At 43.6% G+C, this 18,709-nt stretch overlaps 2 protein-coding genes across 10 annotated transcripts in view; both read left to right on the top strand.

Moving 5' to 3' along the window:
- LOC118232966 (BOLA class I histocompatibility antigen, alpha chain BL3-7-like) overlaps nt 1-18,709 on the top strand; it is a 115,583-nt gene that overhangs the window by 44,020 nt on the left and 52,854 nt on the right. For 2 of the 6 annotated variants that reach the window (XM_035428249.1, XM_035428248.1), the window contains exons 4-5: nt 12,979-13,287; nt 14,106-14,414. In XM_035428249.1, the coding sequence (XP_035284140.1) occupies nt 12,979-13,287; nt 14,106-14,414 (618 nt within the window). Of the gene's footprint in view, nt 1-1,309; nt 1,521-5,610; nt 5,872-11,790; nt 12,070-12,978; nt 13,288-14,105; nt 14,415-18,709 lie in introns of those variants that run through there. The other 4 variants (XM_035428244.1, XM_035428247.1, XM_035428245.1 and 1 more) reach the window with 4 other exon arrangements.
- Nucleotides 1-18,709, top strand: part of LOC118232971 (popy class I histocompatibility antigen, alpha chain E-like) — a 99,591-nt gene that overhangs the window by 48,195 nt on the left and 32,687 nt on the right. The window lies entirely within an intron of this gene.

Raw genomic sequence — 18,709 nt, 5'->3', positions numbered from 1 at the left:
GAGCCTAAAGCCGCACCTTTTCGGGGATATAAAGTTTCTTCAGTAGCAGGCTCAGGTTCTATACCTGTTTAATGAACCTGTTATTCCTATTGCACAACTGTGCACAGTAAAACGTCCTGTGTTTATTAATCTCTAACAGCGATAACTCAAATGTTAACAGACATCATTCGGTAGCATATTCCAGAGTGGGACCAAATGTTATCTGTTAAAAGTTGATGTGATGGGGCGGGGGCGAGGGCGTGGCTGTGGTGCTGGCTGCAGGCGGAGTGATGGGGAGTGGTTTAGCCGGCCTGAGGCATAACCGAACTAAGCGGCTGCTTAGGGCCCCCGTGGCCACCAGGGGGCCCCCCTGCGGTATTCATGCCCTATCGCAAAGCTAGCGGTGGTAATTTAAAACGGAATGACAACGGAATATTTAATAACAATGCAACCACCCCCCCCCCCCCCCCCCCCCCCCCCCCCCCCCCGTCGACAGATTCAAACGGCACCACTGCTCCCCTCCCCGCCCCCGCCCCCCTGGTCGAAAGATTCAAACGGCACCACTGCTCCCCTCCCCGCCCCCGCCCCCCTGGTCGAAAGATTCAAACGGCACCACTGCTCCCCGATTACCTCAGATATAGGTATATTCGGTGACAAAGGGAATATCTTCACGCGATAATAACGTGAATTACAGTGTGTGTACAGGAGTAAGTAAGATAGATCATATACTGCAGATTCATTTTCCCAACTTTTACGTACTTGCATTATACGCAGCCAGACCTGCCGTTGGTTACCTCTTATCCAGCATTCATTGCCGCTCTGACTGAGACAAAACAACACAAACTGAAATAAAATTTTTATTTTATTTCAGTTTGTGTTGTTTTGCCTTCTAATGCACAATCAAACTCACCTTTCACCAGCTTTGCTTCTGACTCATTTTGCATTTCTTTTTGTTGTGTTGCCCTTTTCTTCCACTAGAAGCACCTTCAGATTGACGTGTGAAAATTAGAACATAATTTAAAGTGCACAAGCCCTGTAAAGACGTGTCACTCTCAGGCGGGGAAACATGGCTTTTATAGAATGTCTGTTAACTGTCTGTGGTTTTGATTTTATGCATTTAGTTTTCACTACAGCAATAACAACAGCAATAACAACAACAACAATAATAATAACAACATTTATTTATTTATTTATTTATTTATTATTCCATGGCGTTAACCGCAGCTGATATAAGTTGTCTAATGAGCTACATGGTACGTTACCGTCAGTCACAAGTTCGCACATCAGCGTGCTTTACTTTCAGTTCCGTACGGTTGCTCTCTCCTTTTTTTAATATTGGTCGAAAGCGACTCCTTCAGCCAACCATTTTATTCAAATAATTTACGGAGATGTTGGACACCACAGGGCGGTAGCCAGACCAGGAGTGCTGAAGTGTCCTTCTACCGCTACAATTTTATTAAAATACCGACGGGTTTTTGGCAAAATGAACAAGCTGGTTCTCCTGACGCTGATGCTATGTGGCATCCACGCGGCTTCCGCAAGTAAGACTGAGTTGAGGAGATGATTTTCAATGTATTTTGTGAAGAAAGGGTTTTTTGTCGAAATACAATTTTTTTGAAATGTGATTTCCGTTTAGGCTATTCTGAGGTGACGAACCAATAAATATATTCGTCCAGAGGAAATTGTTTACGTAAAAATGTATTTCCTTTGCTTTCATTTTGTAATATTGTAGTTTTAACAGTTATTATCAAGTGTCGCACTTCACGAGGCACGCAGGAACAGATCCGTAGAAACCCGGTCAGTTCTCGCTCAACGCAGTAAAAGCAGCCGGAAAACGCGCCTGTGTTGTGAAACGGACTATTTTGTGGCTGTATTTCGGGGTCATTTAAAAAAATCTGATAAAATTGTGCCCTTCAAAACACGAAGTTCTGATTAAGAGACAACTTTTAGCCTATTCTTTAGAAACACGCGACAGCCTATTGATTCACCTCAGTCTTCCGTTAGTCGATCCGTTAGAAATATTTTAGGCTGCCTCTTTTTATGTTTGCGATATGTGACACTAAGCGCAATATGAACATGTTAATTTTATTCTTCCTGGCTTGCATAGCTATTTCTGGCGTAATGTGGCTGACGAGAGTAAATAACCCATCTACACTCTAAAAGCACCTAATTAATTAAAATGTACAGCTTGTTAAAATTTTGGGATTGCAGTTGTGGTTGGAATGGAAACCAGCAGACAAAAGGGGCCGAGTCTGGGAACCACTGATTTAAGTCGATAACCTTCGCCCTCTGTCAGTCTTGAAAAAATATCAAAATTAATCTGTCAATAATAGTAACAACATGAACAATATCAATAATATAAATATTATTAATAATAACAACATTTATTATTGTTATTATTATTATTATTATTATTATCATCATTGTCCTCTTACGTTTCTTAGTGTAATGATAGCGTTTCATTATTAGCTAGACCTACATCGTATTGGAGCTTGTCTTTGGTATAATGCAAGTAGCATTTAAAAAAATGACTTTTGAAAAGTTCAGCCAAAGAAACATGTTTGTTTTGAATCTGCGCAACTTCATACCCAGTAGGTACAGAGATGTTTGAATCTCTTCAGTATTTTCCTCGGTTTTATTTGACTCTCAGGCTATTTTAATATCTTTCCCTGTTGATAGCCTATGGAGAAGCAAATAAATAAAAGATTGTAGCTACTGGCTGTTCAGCGCCAAGTGCCGCAATGGTGCCATTTTCTTTACCGCCACGGCTCATAGAAGTCCTCGCGTAAAGATCAGCGGTTTGAAAAGAGCAGCGGTTCTCCTCTTCCCCTTGCTCCTGGCACCAGCCCGGAGCGGGAGCCACAGGACTGGCTGATCTCCCTGCCCGCTGGCTTCGCTGGGTCAGCTCTGCTGGGTCGGCTCTGCTGGGTCGGCTCCTGTCCCCCTGCCTGGCAGTGCCACCCTCTGGCCTGCCAGCCCGTCTCCCCGTACGACCAGAGTCATCCTCGCCTGGCTCCATCGGCATTTTTGCATTGCTAATTTCATAGTGCTGCTTATTAATTGTGTAATTTGCCTTCTCCAATGTAACCGGTGCCAGCCAGCAGCAGATGGGCTCCCCCTGATTTTATACTGAAAGTTTAATGTGTTGTTTGTATATTCGGCCTAATAATCACTTATACTGTTTTGGCATAATACTCACTTATAAGGTGAGGATAAAGTTAATATAGTAAAGCTCAGTATCACAGAATGTTATTGTAGTGCTCATGTGGTACTGTAGGCAAGACAGCCGTCCGTGCCTTTTGCAGTATTCTGCCACAAGAGGGCGTGATCTGCCCGTGAAATTAAAGCCAGTAATTTTGCGTATTTTGGTTAAGTGCATAATATGCGCTAATTCAGGCTAATTTACGGTATCCCTCCGTCACGGGGGCTTCATGTTCGTTATAATTACAATACCTGAGTTTTGTTGTCTTTATCTGTTTCTAGAAATGGAAGTGTGTGTGTGCGACTGTGTGTTTTATAGAGGGTTGTTTACTTCCCTATCCCACCCTCCCTCCTGACCCTTCTGTTCTGACTGTACCTGTGTGCTCTTGGTTGGTTCATTTTGTGGGTTGTGATGGATTGCTGCATTGTCTGTGCATGTCCTCATGAGTCTGTGTACATGTGCTAGTTTTTAGGCTGGGGTTTTTTGTATGGTTTACTGAGTGGATGTGCTTGTTTTTTTTTTTTGGGGGGGGGGGGGGTTTGTCTGTTGTACTGAGTGGATGTGCTAGTTTCTGGGTTTTTTTATGATTTACTAAGGGCATGTGCTTGTTTTGAGGTTTTCTTTTCTGTTATACTGAAAGGACACTTGTTTTTGGGTGCTTTGTCTGTTTTACTGAGTGGATGTGCTTGTTTTTGGGGGCTTGTCTGTTTTACTGAGTGGATGTGCTTGTTTTTGGGGGGTTCGTCTGTTGTACTGAGTGGATGTGCTAGTTTCTGGGTTTTTTATGATTTACTAAGAGGATGTGCTTGTTTTGAGGGTTTTTACTGAGAGGATGTGCTTGTTTTTGGGGGTTTTGCCTGTTTCACTGAGAGGATGTGCTTGTTTTGGGGGTTTTGCCTGTTTCACTGAGTGGTTGTGCTTGTTTTTGGGGGTTTTGCCTGTTTCACTGAGAGGAAAGAACGGTCAGCTCATGACAGCGCAGTTTTGAGACGCACCTCAGACACAGAGCTGCTGATTGGCTCCACAGCTTGTTCTGTAGTTTCCTTGCTTGTCGCCAACAGAAAGTCTAATGTGGTCCCCACTCAGTGATGTGGGGTACACTGCTACACCAGGGGGTCACTGCAGACCCTACAGCTGGGAGTTTGGAAATGAGAGGGAGAGAGAGACAGTGAGGTCTGAGATACAGGGCCTGAAATATTCTAGTTTCATTTTGTGTGAAGAAGGAGGCTGAAAAATAGTAATAATTGTGTTTTTGAGTACTTAATGTTTGGTGAGAGGTGTGGCACAGTTCGTTAGTCCATCGCAGTAGCTATGAATTCTCAGGCCCGGGACAAAATATAAATGTAATATAAAATATATTGGGAACCTCCCCCCCCCATATATTTTGTAACAAATTAAAAACAGATACACCCCATATACTGGGCCCAAAATGTCCCAGTTGCCCCCCCTTCCGTATGTACAGCCCTGTGCAAGACAGCCAACTCTGGAGCCGTATACTGGTCCCCTTGCCTGGGGGGGCCTCTTACTTTCAGTTTCCTGACTCAACCTTCTCATCTTTGATCTACCCAGAGGTTTATGATGCTTCCTCTCCTATTGGTCGTGAGAAAACTCTGTCAGCCAATCAGATTATTGTGTGCTCTACAGTCTCACAGAGCTGTAGACAGTGGCAGCAGTGGTGAGGAACTGGTTGGTTTGAGGTGTTTGTGCAGAGCAGTGATGGTGTGGGCTGTGGAGCTGCTGGTGCTTTTAGCCTCTCTGGCACTGTTTTAAGATTCAAGAGATGTAATCTGATGAGCCTGTAAACAAATGTAGTGTGAGCAGGAGAAGTTTTTTATTATTCATTAACCCTTCTATAGACAGGGTAGGTTGACTGAGCACATGGTCATTTACAGCAGCCCTGTTAACACTCCTCCAAGGAGCCTAACTTGCATGTCTTTGGATTTTTAAAAACCTGAGTATTGTTATATTGTCTGAGAAATATTTCTGATTCCCTTTCCTTTATGTCTGAGTCAGTAGACCCTATCTGAGATATATTTGATTGAGAGAGATATTTTCACTGCTTACATCTTTTAAATTTGATTCCTGTAATCTGGAAGTGGTCCTGTATAACACCTCTAAAGAGTGTCTGTTATTTTTCTATTCAAATATAATAGTTGCTTCATAAAATGATATTTGTGTTTGTATGAGAGAGAGCAACAGAGAAAGAGAACTTGACAGTCATGCACTTTGCATACGCTATTAATGTAGTGTACATTAATTACATAACATCATTACATTAATACATTAATGTTGATCTATAATTTCTAATTCAAGTAAGTGTGTGTATTTGGAGTGTGTAGACTAATTGTGTATACGGTGTATGCGTTTATGTACTGTACATTGTTGAGCTGTAATTCCTGCAGTTCTGACAAATGTGTTTGGGTCCACAGCCTCTCACTCTATGAAGTTCTTCTACACTGCTGTCACAGCCGGTATTGACTTCCCAGAGTACACTGCTTTGGGTTTGGTGGATGATGAGCCATTTGTGCACTATGACAGCAACAGCAGGAGGATGATCCCCAAGACTGAGTGGATGAAGGAGAACATGGGAGCAGATTACTGGGACATGGAGAGTCAGAAACAAACTGGTACTCAGCAGACCTTCAAAGCCAATATTGGAATTGCAATGCAGCGTTTCAACCAGACTCAGGGTGAGTAAACTCACATGTGAACATACACACACACACACACACACACACACTCAGAATTTTGGTGTTGGACATGCACATATACCGTTTCTGAACCTTCTGACACATTCTTACGTGCAGAGGAACATGCAGTGTCTGTCAACCAAATTTCTAATTTATTAAATCATATCTTTACAACCTCTACACTTAATAAACTGTCCTAAAATGCATGCCCTTCCATATAATGACCTTAGAATGTGATGCAGTACACTTTAATTAACATTATAGATCCCACAGAAAATGAAATTGAAAATGAATGATATTCAGCAGCTGGTAAGTGAAAGGGAAGTTTTTTTTACCAGCTCCTTATGTGAAAGCAGAGAACTTCTGAAGAGCTGATCACCAAAGCAAGCATTTATAGCTGTGATGTCATCTGGATCCTTGTAATATAAAAATGTTTTCAGGAGTTTTCTATTGATACGCATTGTAATGAGAGTGATTTGAACCAATCGTTCAGTTTTACCTTAGAGGGCAAATCCTGTGATTGGTTCATTACATTACACTGCAAGCAGTCATCTGGCAGGTGCTCTTATCCAGAGTGATGGACGGTAGTGGAGAACAGTGAAAACAAACGAGAGGTGTCAGTTAGAATTTCCTTTCCTGTGCTGTGGTGTAACCGTACCAGACGGACATAGAAACAGGCAGCACTCTTTTAATGACTGCCCCATAAATGTGTAGCATTGCCTCCTTGGATACCCCGAACTTCCACAGCTGTCTCATAAAATAAAGACAAAGACTGTGATGGGATTTTAATATAATGGAGTTGGTGCTGTCCTCCCAGTTCAGTGAATTGCAAGTTATAGTGCCTAAAAACTTAATGGAGCCCACCCTCTCCACAGTTTAGCACTCAATAACAAGTGGTGAGAGGTCATCTTTCTTACTTCTAAAATCAACTACCATTTATTTAGTTTCCATAATACTGAGGTTAAAATAGTTAACAGAGCTCCACCTCACAAGTGGTTCAGGTGAGTGAGATACACAGTCATTAGTGTACAGTGAGTCGAGCTGTGGTGACAACACACAGCCCTGAGGTGCTCCAGTACAGATGGACCTGGGTTTTGAGAGCATACTATTGATTTTAACAACTTGTTTCCTATTGGTTAAAAAGGCTCAAATCCAAAGGCAAAGGTACTGTTCAAAACCAAGCCCCCTAACCTTACCATAAATCTTCCAAGTAAAGTAGTAGTAAAGGCAGATCTAAAGGTAATCTAAAAGAGATACAGCATCCTACACAGTTCTATTAGCCCGGTAGGCAAATTGATGTGAGTCTAAATTAGAGCTGGGTAAATTATTACTCACCAGCCTGTCAAAGATCTTTATAATAATAGAGGTGAGTGCTGCCGGCCTGTATAAATTCTGTCAGGGTCCTGCAGTCTTCCTACAGTTCTGTTTCACGAACGGAGTTTTGGCTGTATTATGTTTAATAACAAAATGTGGAGTTCTAGGATCTGGACTGTATCTGAAAAAGTGACAGATAAGCATGACATTCCCACTTCAAACCTAGAATAAAAATGATTAAGCATGGGACTGTTGGGTCATCCCTCTGGGCATTGTGCTTAGTCTTACATTCAGTGATCTGTTAAAAGCTCATCCAAACTCCCTCACTGTCTTTATGATTTCGGTGGTTGTTTGAGCCAGCACTAGCTCAGCTAGACTCGTAGCCTGCACTTCTGAGACTGAAGTCGGTAGATAAATAATAAAACTTTTGTTGCATTTCCCGCATGTTGTTCTTGATAAGAAACAGTTTGACTTCCCCAAACTTAGACAAACACTCCGATGGCACAACGAGCTACATGCAAAGCACACAAGCGAGACATAGCAGCACCTTGTCGCCATAGGTCACCGCCATATTGTGGAGTGGAGATCGGAGAGATTGGCCACACGCAGGATGTCTGTTTCCCATAGTTTGGCCATCACTTAAATTTACCGCTCTGTGTGTGTGGTTGTGTAGAAACAGAACCATCTGTAGATATAATGTCAGACTGCATTTGGAACGAGCTGCAGAGATGTTAAATAAAGCTGGCAGTCAGTGAGCATCTCACTCAGCAGCCATATTAGACCCCAGAGAGAGCAGTGGGGTGGAGTCCGTGTCCTGCAGAACAATGCAGAGAAACAGACACAGACGCAGAGAGCTTTATCAAGCTGAACGTGACCATATATTCCACTAAGCTGTGTAGTGCATGACCCATCACACTGAGTCAATCTGCTGCCCAGAGCACACGGTCAGCCAGAGAGATGCATCCAAACCCTTTCCGGTGTTGCACATGTGAGGTTTCACCTCAGCAGAGACAAAGGTCTCCCTGCTCGTCTCTCACTCTTTTGACCTGTTACTGCAAAGAGAAGCAAAAATATCTCCTGCAGTGTGGATTCATGATCTGGCCAGTCGACTCCAGACAGTTTGGGTTGTGCCCATAACATGTGGGAGAGGGAAGCTGGGTGCTCCTGGTCACCTCTGTCAGTAATGGGCACATGTGGATTTATCTAATCAAGCATCACCTCTACTGGATGAAGGTTGCTGACTGTTTAGAACTGTATTAGCTTCAGGATGAAGTCACACATGATGCTGAATTGATAAGTGTGTGAGAGGCCGCTGCTGGATCTGCAGGCTTAAAGCTGCCCGTGGCTGGAGAGCTGGTGCTCCTGTGGGCTGGAGACTCTGCAGCCGTTTCTCTACAGAAACCTGCAGCTTTGTTCAGAGTCTCTGGCTGCCTTTGCCCACTCAGCCCTGCTGGCCCAGACCATAGTCTCTTTCATCCAATCACTGAGCTGTTTTCCACAGCCTCCATCTACTGAGCGATATTCCACAGTCCCCATCGTCCAATCACTGAGCCATATTGCCCTCTCCCTGCTGAGGTCACAGTGGAACTCCTGACTCCTGCTGAATGCTGATATAGCTGAGCCAATCAAATCCTCCACTGTGGATTTTAAAGCTCTCTATCGCTGAGATAAACATCAGGGGGCTGTATGTATCTGTGTCGCTCTTTGTGCCGTGAGCAAGGCTGTTATCTTCTACAATCATCCCTTCAGCTGAAGAGCTCAAAACCTCCTTCTGCAGCTCCTCTGTTACTCCAGACCTCACCTGTGACAGGTGCCTCTCCACCCTGACTGCAGGATCCTCACAGGCTTTCCCACGCATGCAGGCCTGTTCATTCTGAGCTCTGTTTTCACAAGATGGAGTCCTCTGTCCTCATCAGCATTTCCATCTGTTTGCTCAGATGACATCATTGTACATGTGCCCCGCCCCCATAATGAACACAGGCCCTCACACACCACAGCCCCCCCCTTAATGATGGACAGTGTGTCTCAGCAGCACCCAGAGTTGGGTTTGCTCGCTCCTGTTTGTCTGCTTGTGGTACTGGCTCCAGTCCAATATGGCCACCTTTCACCACCTCCCCGAGCCCTCAGCTGCAACACAGCTGACTTCCTGTCACTTTTTGGGAAGGACAGCTCACCTGCCCCCAACCCCTCCCACCCTGTTCCTCCACCGCAGCTGCTGGAGAGGGACACTCTGGGTTTGGACCCCAGCAGCCGCTGGAGAGGGACTCTCTCTGGGTTTGGACCCCAGCCTGGGCTGAAGCAGTGTGGGCACTGAAATGCAAAACTGACCAAACACCCCCCCACCCCAATATCCGGCCCACTTCAGCCTCCCCAGCCCCACTTTGGGCGGGGCGTGTCACGCCCCTGTCATGGCTGTCGGTGTCGCTCTGTCCCGTTTGCACCCCCAGGTGATAACCCCTACAGAGCAGAGGCGCTGGTTTAGGGAGCTGGAGGCGCTTTTGTGTCTCTGTGTGTGAGGGGGGCTTCTGTACCTGTAGCTCTACCTGTACCCTCACCACAGTTTCAATTAGAGAACCTGCAGTATTTTTGCTGTGCAGCTGTGAATATATTTCTCATTATATTTCCCTGCTTGCAATAAATTGCAGTATATTCCATCTCCATGAGGGTGGACTCATTCACTTGCTAAGCCCCTCTGCCTTAGAACTTTATTTGCCTGCCACATGCCCCCTAGCTCCATCCCCTGTCCCTATCCCCACCCCCTCTCCCCAGCTCCACCCCCTCTCCAGCTGATGGAGTGCTTTCAGCAGCTCCAGGGAGTAGTGGAGTAGGTGCAATGAAACGCTGGTTTCTCATGTCATAAATAACGAAGTCTTCCCCGTCATATCCATACTGATCAAACCCTCCTGTGGCCCCGGTCATCGGTAACTTTACGAGATGATGCATCTCAAGGGGTATGTCCTAATGAGATAAATTTGTGTATATAGTTAGCTGTAGTAGTAGCTCGCATACGATTTAGCCTCGTTATGAGACGGCTACGGTGTGAATAACTGATGGAGAAATTTAGCTGCAGTAACTCAAACACTACGGAGACTCCACGTTCAAACTTTGAACGCTCACGCTCTGTTGGAGCAAAGTGACCATTGCAAAGGTGTTTGACTACAGACTGCTAACGTAGCAAATAATTCCTGTTATTGCAGCCAGTCACCCGACCAGCCTTGCAGTTAGAAAATAATCATGACGTCAGATGACGAGGATACTAACAAGGAGAGCCTTCCATAATATGGCATAAGAGAGAGGGCAGCAGACCTACTAAAAAGAAGCGAGTCCATGCCCCCCAGACGTTCCTTGCAAAATATCAGGAGCAATGGCCGTGCCTCTGACCCTCAAAACTGCCGCACCATGCATTATGATTTTGACATTAGCCACCAAGGAGCTTCAGGTAATAATTTAGCTAAACCTCTAGTTACAAAGGCCTACAGTCCTAGATAATTTTTCAATTGAATACTTTTTTTTTCATTAGGCCTATATGATGTGTGCCTATATAAGCTAATTCAATTATTTAATTATTAAATAAAAATGGAAATCATGAACAGAAACTTGGTTTTATTCATAATTGACAGTGTTTTACATCGCAACATAAGTTTTTTTTTTTTTTTTTTTTTTACATTACAACGTAAGTTTCTGTAAATACTTGAAAATGAAAACATATGTTACAATATACAAAATAAATTATTAAATAATTAAGTAATTGAATGCAATTATTTTATGGTTATCTGTTTATAAGCACACATATCATATAATGAAATATTAATCATGAAAAAAATTGTTTTAAGCAGGTGTACTCAAACTTTTGACTTGCAAGTATATCATAATATAGCCCAGTGCAGTGCAAGTGATATTTTAGAATCAGGTCAAATTATACAATTTTGCCTGATCACTTCAACAGTCAAAACTAGAATTATGAAGAAAGGCTTGTGTGTGCGTGTGTGCGTGCAAAGCGAAGTGGTACATGTGAAAGCATGTGAACTAAGCATTACACTGACTATTGTGGTACTCAAAATATTTTCCTAAGGTTGGCAGGTCTGCATTCAGTCCAACTGATTGAGTGATTGATTGATTATTCATGGTGATTCTATTGCATCACAAGTGTAAGGTGGAAGGAGGGGCATCTTTATCTTTACTGTGATTCAGAAGAAAGAGAGAGAACTGAATATTGTTGGGACAGACTGATAAGCTGCATTAGCTTTCTCCATGAAGTTCAGTTTGGGCCCCTTGGAACACACACACATACACACATACACACCTGGATACATGTTGCTAGAACAGCACATTCTGTAGAGAATTTGTTGAGGAGATTAACTCCTGCCTGCACACCCATCCCTCCCTCTCTCTCTCTTCCTCACTCTCTCTCTGTCTTTCTCCCTCTCTACAATCGTGTATAATTGTATAATAAGTTTGTAGAGGGAATCAGACTGCTGTGTGTGATGTGTGGGTGTGTATTAGATGTGTGCAGTGACAGTGTGTACGTGTGTGTGTGTGTGTGTGTGTGTGTGTGTGTGTGTGCATTAGATGTGCATATTGACAGTGTGTGTTTTCTCTCTCCAGGTGTGCACACTGTGCAGAGGATGTACGGCTGTGAGTGGGATGATGAGACCGGGGACACAGGAGGGTTTGATCTGTATGGATACGATGGGGAAGATTTCGTTATTTATGACATGAGAAACGAGCGTTTCATTGCACCGGTGCAGCAGGCGTTTATCACTGCACAGAAATGGAATTATAACCCAGCTCAGCTTGAGTCCTTGAAGCAGTACCTGACCCACACCTGCGTTGACTGGCTGAAGAAGTACGTGAGCTACGGGAGGAGCGCTCTGGAGAGGACAGGTACAGCAGCACTGAGAGCACAACTCTGCTGCTCTCCCATCATGTTAAACTCTTATGCAGCTCTAGCCTGGGAGGCTCAGTGGCAGCAGGAACGCATTCTCTGCACACAGGTCACATGGTACAGCTTTACTTCAACCAGCTGAGTAAAGCAAATAATATCTGTCATGTGTTCTTTAAGGTTCAAAAATGTTTTTTTTTTTTTTTTTTTTTTGGGGGGGGGGGGTTAATAAAAGCTCAGTCTGTGCAAACACAGTCTAACAGCTGTAGTAATGTACTGAACACATTAACATATTAATTAGCATATTGACATATTGCAAGTCAAACACAAGTTAAAAGATGCAAATAAATATTTATTTTAACAAAACGCAAAAAGACTTTTACATAAGAAACAATAACAGTCCAAGGATTCTGACCAAAAAGAACAAAAACAATAGTCTAACAGAGCCCTGCTTTAGACTAAACATAACCTACTGTTCTTAGTTTAATGAAACTACTAAAACAGTTTAATTAATTACAACTAAAATACTGAAATACTGTTTACTGATCTCCATCTCGACCGGTTTTTGGTTCTTTGTGTAATACCGTGTTTTTTTAGCATAGGAAGAAATGACGTTTAGTTAAATAAATAATCATTTAAACTGCATCAGACATTTCATTCCTCTCTTTGTCCCTGTCCCTCTTTCTCCCCTCTCCCTTTCTCCTACCCTCTCCCCCTCCCTCTCTCTCCCTCTCCCTGTCCCTCTCTCCCTTCTTCCTACCCTCTCCCCCTCCCTCTCTCTCCCTCTCCCTCTCCCTTTCTCCTACCCTTTCCCCCTCCCTCTCTCTCCCTCTCCCTGTCCCCCTCTCCCTCTCTCTCTCTCTCTCTCTCTCCCTGCCCCCCCCCTCTCTCTCCCTCTCCCTCTCTCTCAGTTGCTCCTAAGGTCTCTCTGCTGCAGAAGGACCCCTCCTCTCCCGTTACCTGTCATGTGACCGGATTCTACCCTCGTGGCGTCATGGTAATCTGGCAGAGAAACGGAAAGGACCTGGATGAGGACGTAGAGCTGGGGGAGACGGTGCCCAACGAGGACGGAACTTTCCAGACCACATCTCACCTGACAGTGAAGCCTGAGGACTGGAAGAGCCAAAAGTACACCTGTACTGTACAGCACAAGAGCCTGAAACAGGACATCGTTCTGCCTGTCAAAGAGGAGAACATCAAGAGGAACAGCGATATCAAGAGTGAGTGACAGAGAGAGAGAGAGTGAGGAAGAGAGGGTGGGGAATGAGAGAGATGTCAGGAGTGAGTGTAAAAGAGAGAGATAGAGTGTGAGAGAGAGGGAGGAAGATAGGGACGAGAGGGAGGGAGAGACATATGATAACAAATGATGATGCCTTGTTCTTGAAGACACTAAATGTTCTCAATCCATTCTCAACAGTGAGGGAACGAGGAGGTGTAACACCTGTGACATCACTGTTTGGGGTTAAGTTTGGCTCTGTAAATTTCCTTTGTGGTAGAAAGGCTGTGTAACAGCAGTAGTAGTGTACTGAACACACTGAACACATGCGGTCTGACAGCAGTAGTAATATGCTGAACACAGGCTGTGTAACAGCAGTAGTAATGTACTGAACACAGGCTGTCTAACAGCAATAGTAATGTACTGAACACATGATGTTTAACAGCAGTAGTATTGTACTGGGCACATGCTGTCTAACAGCAGTAGTAATGTACTGAACACATTAAGCACTGAAGCGTTGACTCGTTTTACAATGAGGCATATAACATATTCCAAGACCAGACTCAAGTTAAAAGATGCAAATAAATATTTATTTTTACAAAACGCAAAAAGACTTTTACACAAGAAACAATAACAGTCCAAGGATTCCAGCCAAAATGAACAAAATAACTAACATATGCTGTGTTGTTTAACATGGGAAGAAATAACATTTGGTTAAGTAAATAATTTAACTAATACATTAAAATTTTTATTCCCCTCTTTCTCTTTTGCTGTCTCTTTCTTCACCTTTACTCAACCTCCCCCGCTCTCTCTCTCTCTCAGTTGCTCCTGAGGTCTCTCTACTGCAGAAGGACTCCTCCTCTCGTGTTACCTGTCATGTGACCGGATTCTACCCCCGTGGCTTCATGGTAACCTGGCAGAGAAACGGAGAGGACCTGCATGAGGACGTAGAGCTGGGGGAGACGGTGCCCAACGAGGACGGAACTTTCCAGACCACATCTCACCTGACAGTGAAGGCTGAGGACTGGAAGGGCCAAAAGTACACCTGTACTGTACAGCAAAAGAGCCCGAAACAGGAAATCGTTCTGCCTGTCAAAGAGGAGAACATCAAGGGGAACAGCGATATCAAGAGTGAGTGAGAGAGAGAGAGTGAGAGAAAGAGAGATACCAAGAGTGAGTGAGAGAGAGAGAGAGTGAGGAAGAGAGGGTGGGGAGTGAGAGAGATGTCAAGAGTGAGTGAGAAAGAGAGATAGAGTGTGAGAGAGAGGGAGGAAGAGAGGGACGAGAGGGAGGAAGAGAGAGAGTGAGAGAGAGAGATATCAAGAGTGAGTGAGAGAGAGGGAGGGAAAGAGAGAGAGAGACATGATGACAAATGATGATGCCTTCTTGTTCTTAAAGACACTAAATGTTCTCAATCCATTCTCAACAGTGAGGGAACGAGGAGGTGTAACACCTGTGACATCACTGTTTGGGGCTGGGTTTGGCTCTGTAAATTTCCTTTGTGGTAGAAAGAGAGAGAGATGAGACGAACACAGAGAGTGGTTTACCCCAAACACACTGCACTGCTCAGTAGTAGAACCTCTGTCTCTCTCTACACTAACCACTGATACACTGAATGCATTTAAGACAACTAGTGAGGCAAAGGGATGATTTAGACATGAGTCAAATGAAGATGTCAAAAAAGCTATATACTATATTAAACTTGTACGTGTGTGTGTGCGTACATGTGTGTATGGGTGTGTGCGTGTATGTGCGTGTGTGTGTGCGTGTATATGTGTGTGTGCGTGTGTGTGTGTGTGTGTGTGCGTGTACGTGTGTGTGTGTGTGTGTGTGTGTGTGCGTACGCATGTGTGTATGTGTATATATGTATATGTGTGTGTGTCCGTGCGTGCATGTGTACGCGTATGTGTGTGTGCGTGTGTGTGTCTGTGCATGTTTGTGTGTCTGTCTGTGTGTGTGTGTGTGTCTATGTTTGTGTGTGCGTGTGTGTGCATGTGTGTGTGTGTCTGTCTGTGTGTGTGTGTGTGTCTATGTTTGTGTGTGCGTGTGTGTGCGTGTGTGTGTGTGTCTGTGTTTGTGTGTGTGGTGTGTGTGTGTGTGTCTGTGTGCTGGGCGCTCTCATCCTCATCCTCGCCGTCATTGGTGTCGTCATTTGGAAGAAGAGAAGCTGAGAGTCACTGACCACAGAGATACTGACACACTGAGTTACAGACACAGACCCACTGACACACCTTAACTCTGAGAGACACCAGCGCAGTCACATAATAAAGCTGGCACACTGAAACATTTCATACAGTTTAATAGTTTCACAGTGACAGTCAGACATGCTGTGTGTATGATTCTAACTTTGTGTGTTTCTGTTCCAGGCTACAAGACGACTAACAGTGAGTATATTTACTCCTTTACTCAATGCTTATGAATGTCATTATAATCAAGTGCAAATAATGCCCAGGTTTTAGACTGTAATTACTCCTGTTTACATCTCTCCAGGGTTGCAGTGTTATCCCTTGTGTGTGTGTGTGTTTGACTGACTGACTATCTATATTTTAATCAGTTCTGTCATTCTGAAATTGTTTTTAATTGGCTGAAATCGATGTTACTGGAGTTACTGTTATATGAGTCTGAGTGTGTGATATGAGCCTGAGTGTGTGATATGAGCTGAGTGTGTGATATGAGGCTGAGTGTGTGATATGAGTCTGAGTGTGTGATATGAGTCTGAGTGTGTGATATGAGTCTGAGTGTGTGATATGAGCTGAGTGTGTGATATGAGTCTGAGTGTGTGATATGAGCTGAGTGTGTGATATGAGCTGAGTGTGTGATATGAGGCTGAGTGTGTGATAGGAGCTGAGTGTGTGATATGAATCTGAGTGTGTGATATGAGCTGAGTGTGTGATATGAGCTGAGTGTGTGATATGAGACTGAATGTGTGATATGAGTCTGAGTGTGTGATATGAGCCTGAGTGTGTGATATGAGCTGAGTGTGTGATATGAGGCTGAGTGTGTGATAGGAGCTGAGTGTGTGATATGAGACTGTGTGTGATGTGAGTCTGAGTGTGTGATATGAGCTGAGTGTGTGATATGAGTCTGAGTGTGTGATATGAGCTGAGTGTGTTATGAGCTACACTGAGCTCTGCTGAACTGGGGTTCTGACTGAGCTTCTCGTTGCAGCCTTTGACACAGGTTCTGAGGGCTCTGACCGGCCTACAGTAAAAGCCTGAGATCTCAGTAATGACTGCGTAATGCACAGTAAGTCCCTTTACTGTAGACCTACTCTGTATAGATCCCCTCAGTTACACAAATTCATCACTCTTCTGAACACACAGTTAGTTACTCCACTGTATTAATGTGTCTCAGTCTCCACACTCCAGTTACCACGGTTACATTATAGTTAACTTTTTAGATGATAAAGCCTCAATATATTTGATTCTATCCATATTGCGTAAGTTTGGATTTATCTAATGTTGAATGAATGAATTAATGAATCATTCCATTTATATAGCACCATTCCAAACGCTCAAAGTGCTGTTTACAGTGATGAGTGGGATCTCATCTCCACCAATGTGTTGCACCCACCTGGGTGATGCACGGCACCCATTTTCCACCAGAACGCTTACCACACATTAGCTAAGGTGGAGAGAGAGAGAACATTTTTTTTAAGCCTATTAAATCAAGGGATGATTAGGTGGCAAGCTTGAGAGAGCCAGGTTTGGAATTTAGCCAGGACACCGAGGAACTCCTTACACTATATATTGACACTATATATTGCTTTGAATGCATTGTGTATATTGAGTTGATATGTAGCTACGGCTAATAACTTCTTTAGCCAGCAGTCAGCAGGCTAGTAACAGACAAGACTGTGAATGAGCACAGATGTAAAGTGCTATCCAATGAGAGGTCGCCGTTTCAGAATGTGATGGAAGTGGATATTGACCAGAGCAGGCTATGCAGCTTCACCAGGTCCACCCTGCAGGCCTGTAGCTCTGTACTAGAGCCTGGATCCAGAGCAGAGTTGAATCACCCTGTACTGCTGTCTTTACAGGAGAGGAGCTGGAGGAGAGCTACAGCAAGAGGATCCCACACACACATACAAACACACACACACATACAATACATGCACACACGTACAATACACACACACACTCACACACACACACATTCCCACACAATACAGACAGACACACACACACATGCACACACACACGCGCACACAAATATTTTCACCTTTTTATTATGATCATCTACAGCTGGTGATAGTCTGGTGTCCCTGAAGAACTGTTTAGAAATTATTTGAAATGTTGTTGTTTTTTAGAAGCTGAACTAATAATGCTTATTTCATTATAAAAAATCAGTTCCCAGTGGTCGACCCAACAAGTGGTGTAGCCACCCATTTTGGCTGGAAGCTCTCAAAACTTTAACAGCCCCCAGAACAATGTCGATGGTTGTTATGCATTGCATTTGATAGCACCTTTAACTCATTATCTCAGAAGGCTTTACAGTGAAGGGGGTTACCCCACCTGTGTAGCCCCCACCAGCGTGGTGCACAGCAGCCATTTTGCATTGGAACACTCACTGCATATCAGTAGTTACAGCCACTTACTGCAGCAGTTAAAATGGGGGGTTATCAGGTGGTTGCTGACCTGGGGATTTTCTGACAATAGTCATTGGATTAAGGGTTCATTTAACTAAACATTGAATGTTAATGCTGTCCTGGTTCTTCGTTTTCTCTCAAATACACTGTACTGAACATGTACATTATTTTAGCTGGTATGTGCCTATGAATTAATTGAATTAATTAATTACTATTGTATATATTGATAATGAAATGTTTGATGATAATTGTTATATATTGCAATAATGTGCACATTACTGTGCAAGAAATTCGGATTTGGATGTTTTGTTTATATTTGGTAAAATGGATGGGGGATGGGTTTCCCCCTTGAGCCTGGTTCCTTCCAAGGTTTCTTCCCATCTGCCACAAGCAGTTTTTCTTTGCCGCTGTTGCTTTAGGGTTGCTCCTGTGGGGGTTTAGGACAGGGTTGTCTGTGAAGCATATTGTGACAACTGCTGTAAAATACACTATACAAATAAAATTTGATTGATTGATTGATTGATTGGATTTGATTGATTACTTTGCATATTGCACTAAATGGTTGATCATACAGCAGTCAAAAGTGATGTCAGGCATTTTCACCTTTGCATGTAAGAGCAGAGGTGGTGGCAGTGATGCTTTGTAATGACTGGGAGCCCATGCGTTTTCTTCACTACAAAAGCTCTGCAACAGCTCCGCAAGGACTCCACAATGTGGTCATCAGAATGATTCTGTTTTTTTATTTGGGTCTTTTGTTATTGAAAAGAACACAATCCAGAGGAAACATTTTACTTTGTTTTAAATAAATACTGTATTTTGAGATGACCGGTTTGTTTTT

This window comes from Anguilla anguilla, chromosome 8, assembly GCF_013347855.1.
Source record: "Anguilla anguilla isolate fAngAng1 chromosome 8, fAngAng1.pri, whole genome shotgun sequence".
In the NCBI taxonomy this organism is placed as follows: Eukaryota; Metazoa; Chordata; class Actinopteri; order Anguilliformes; family Anguillidae; genus Anguilla; species Anguilla anguilla.
This window is presented reverse-complemented; position numbering and strand designations above follow the sequence as displayed.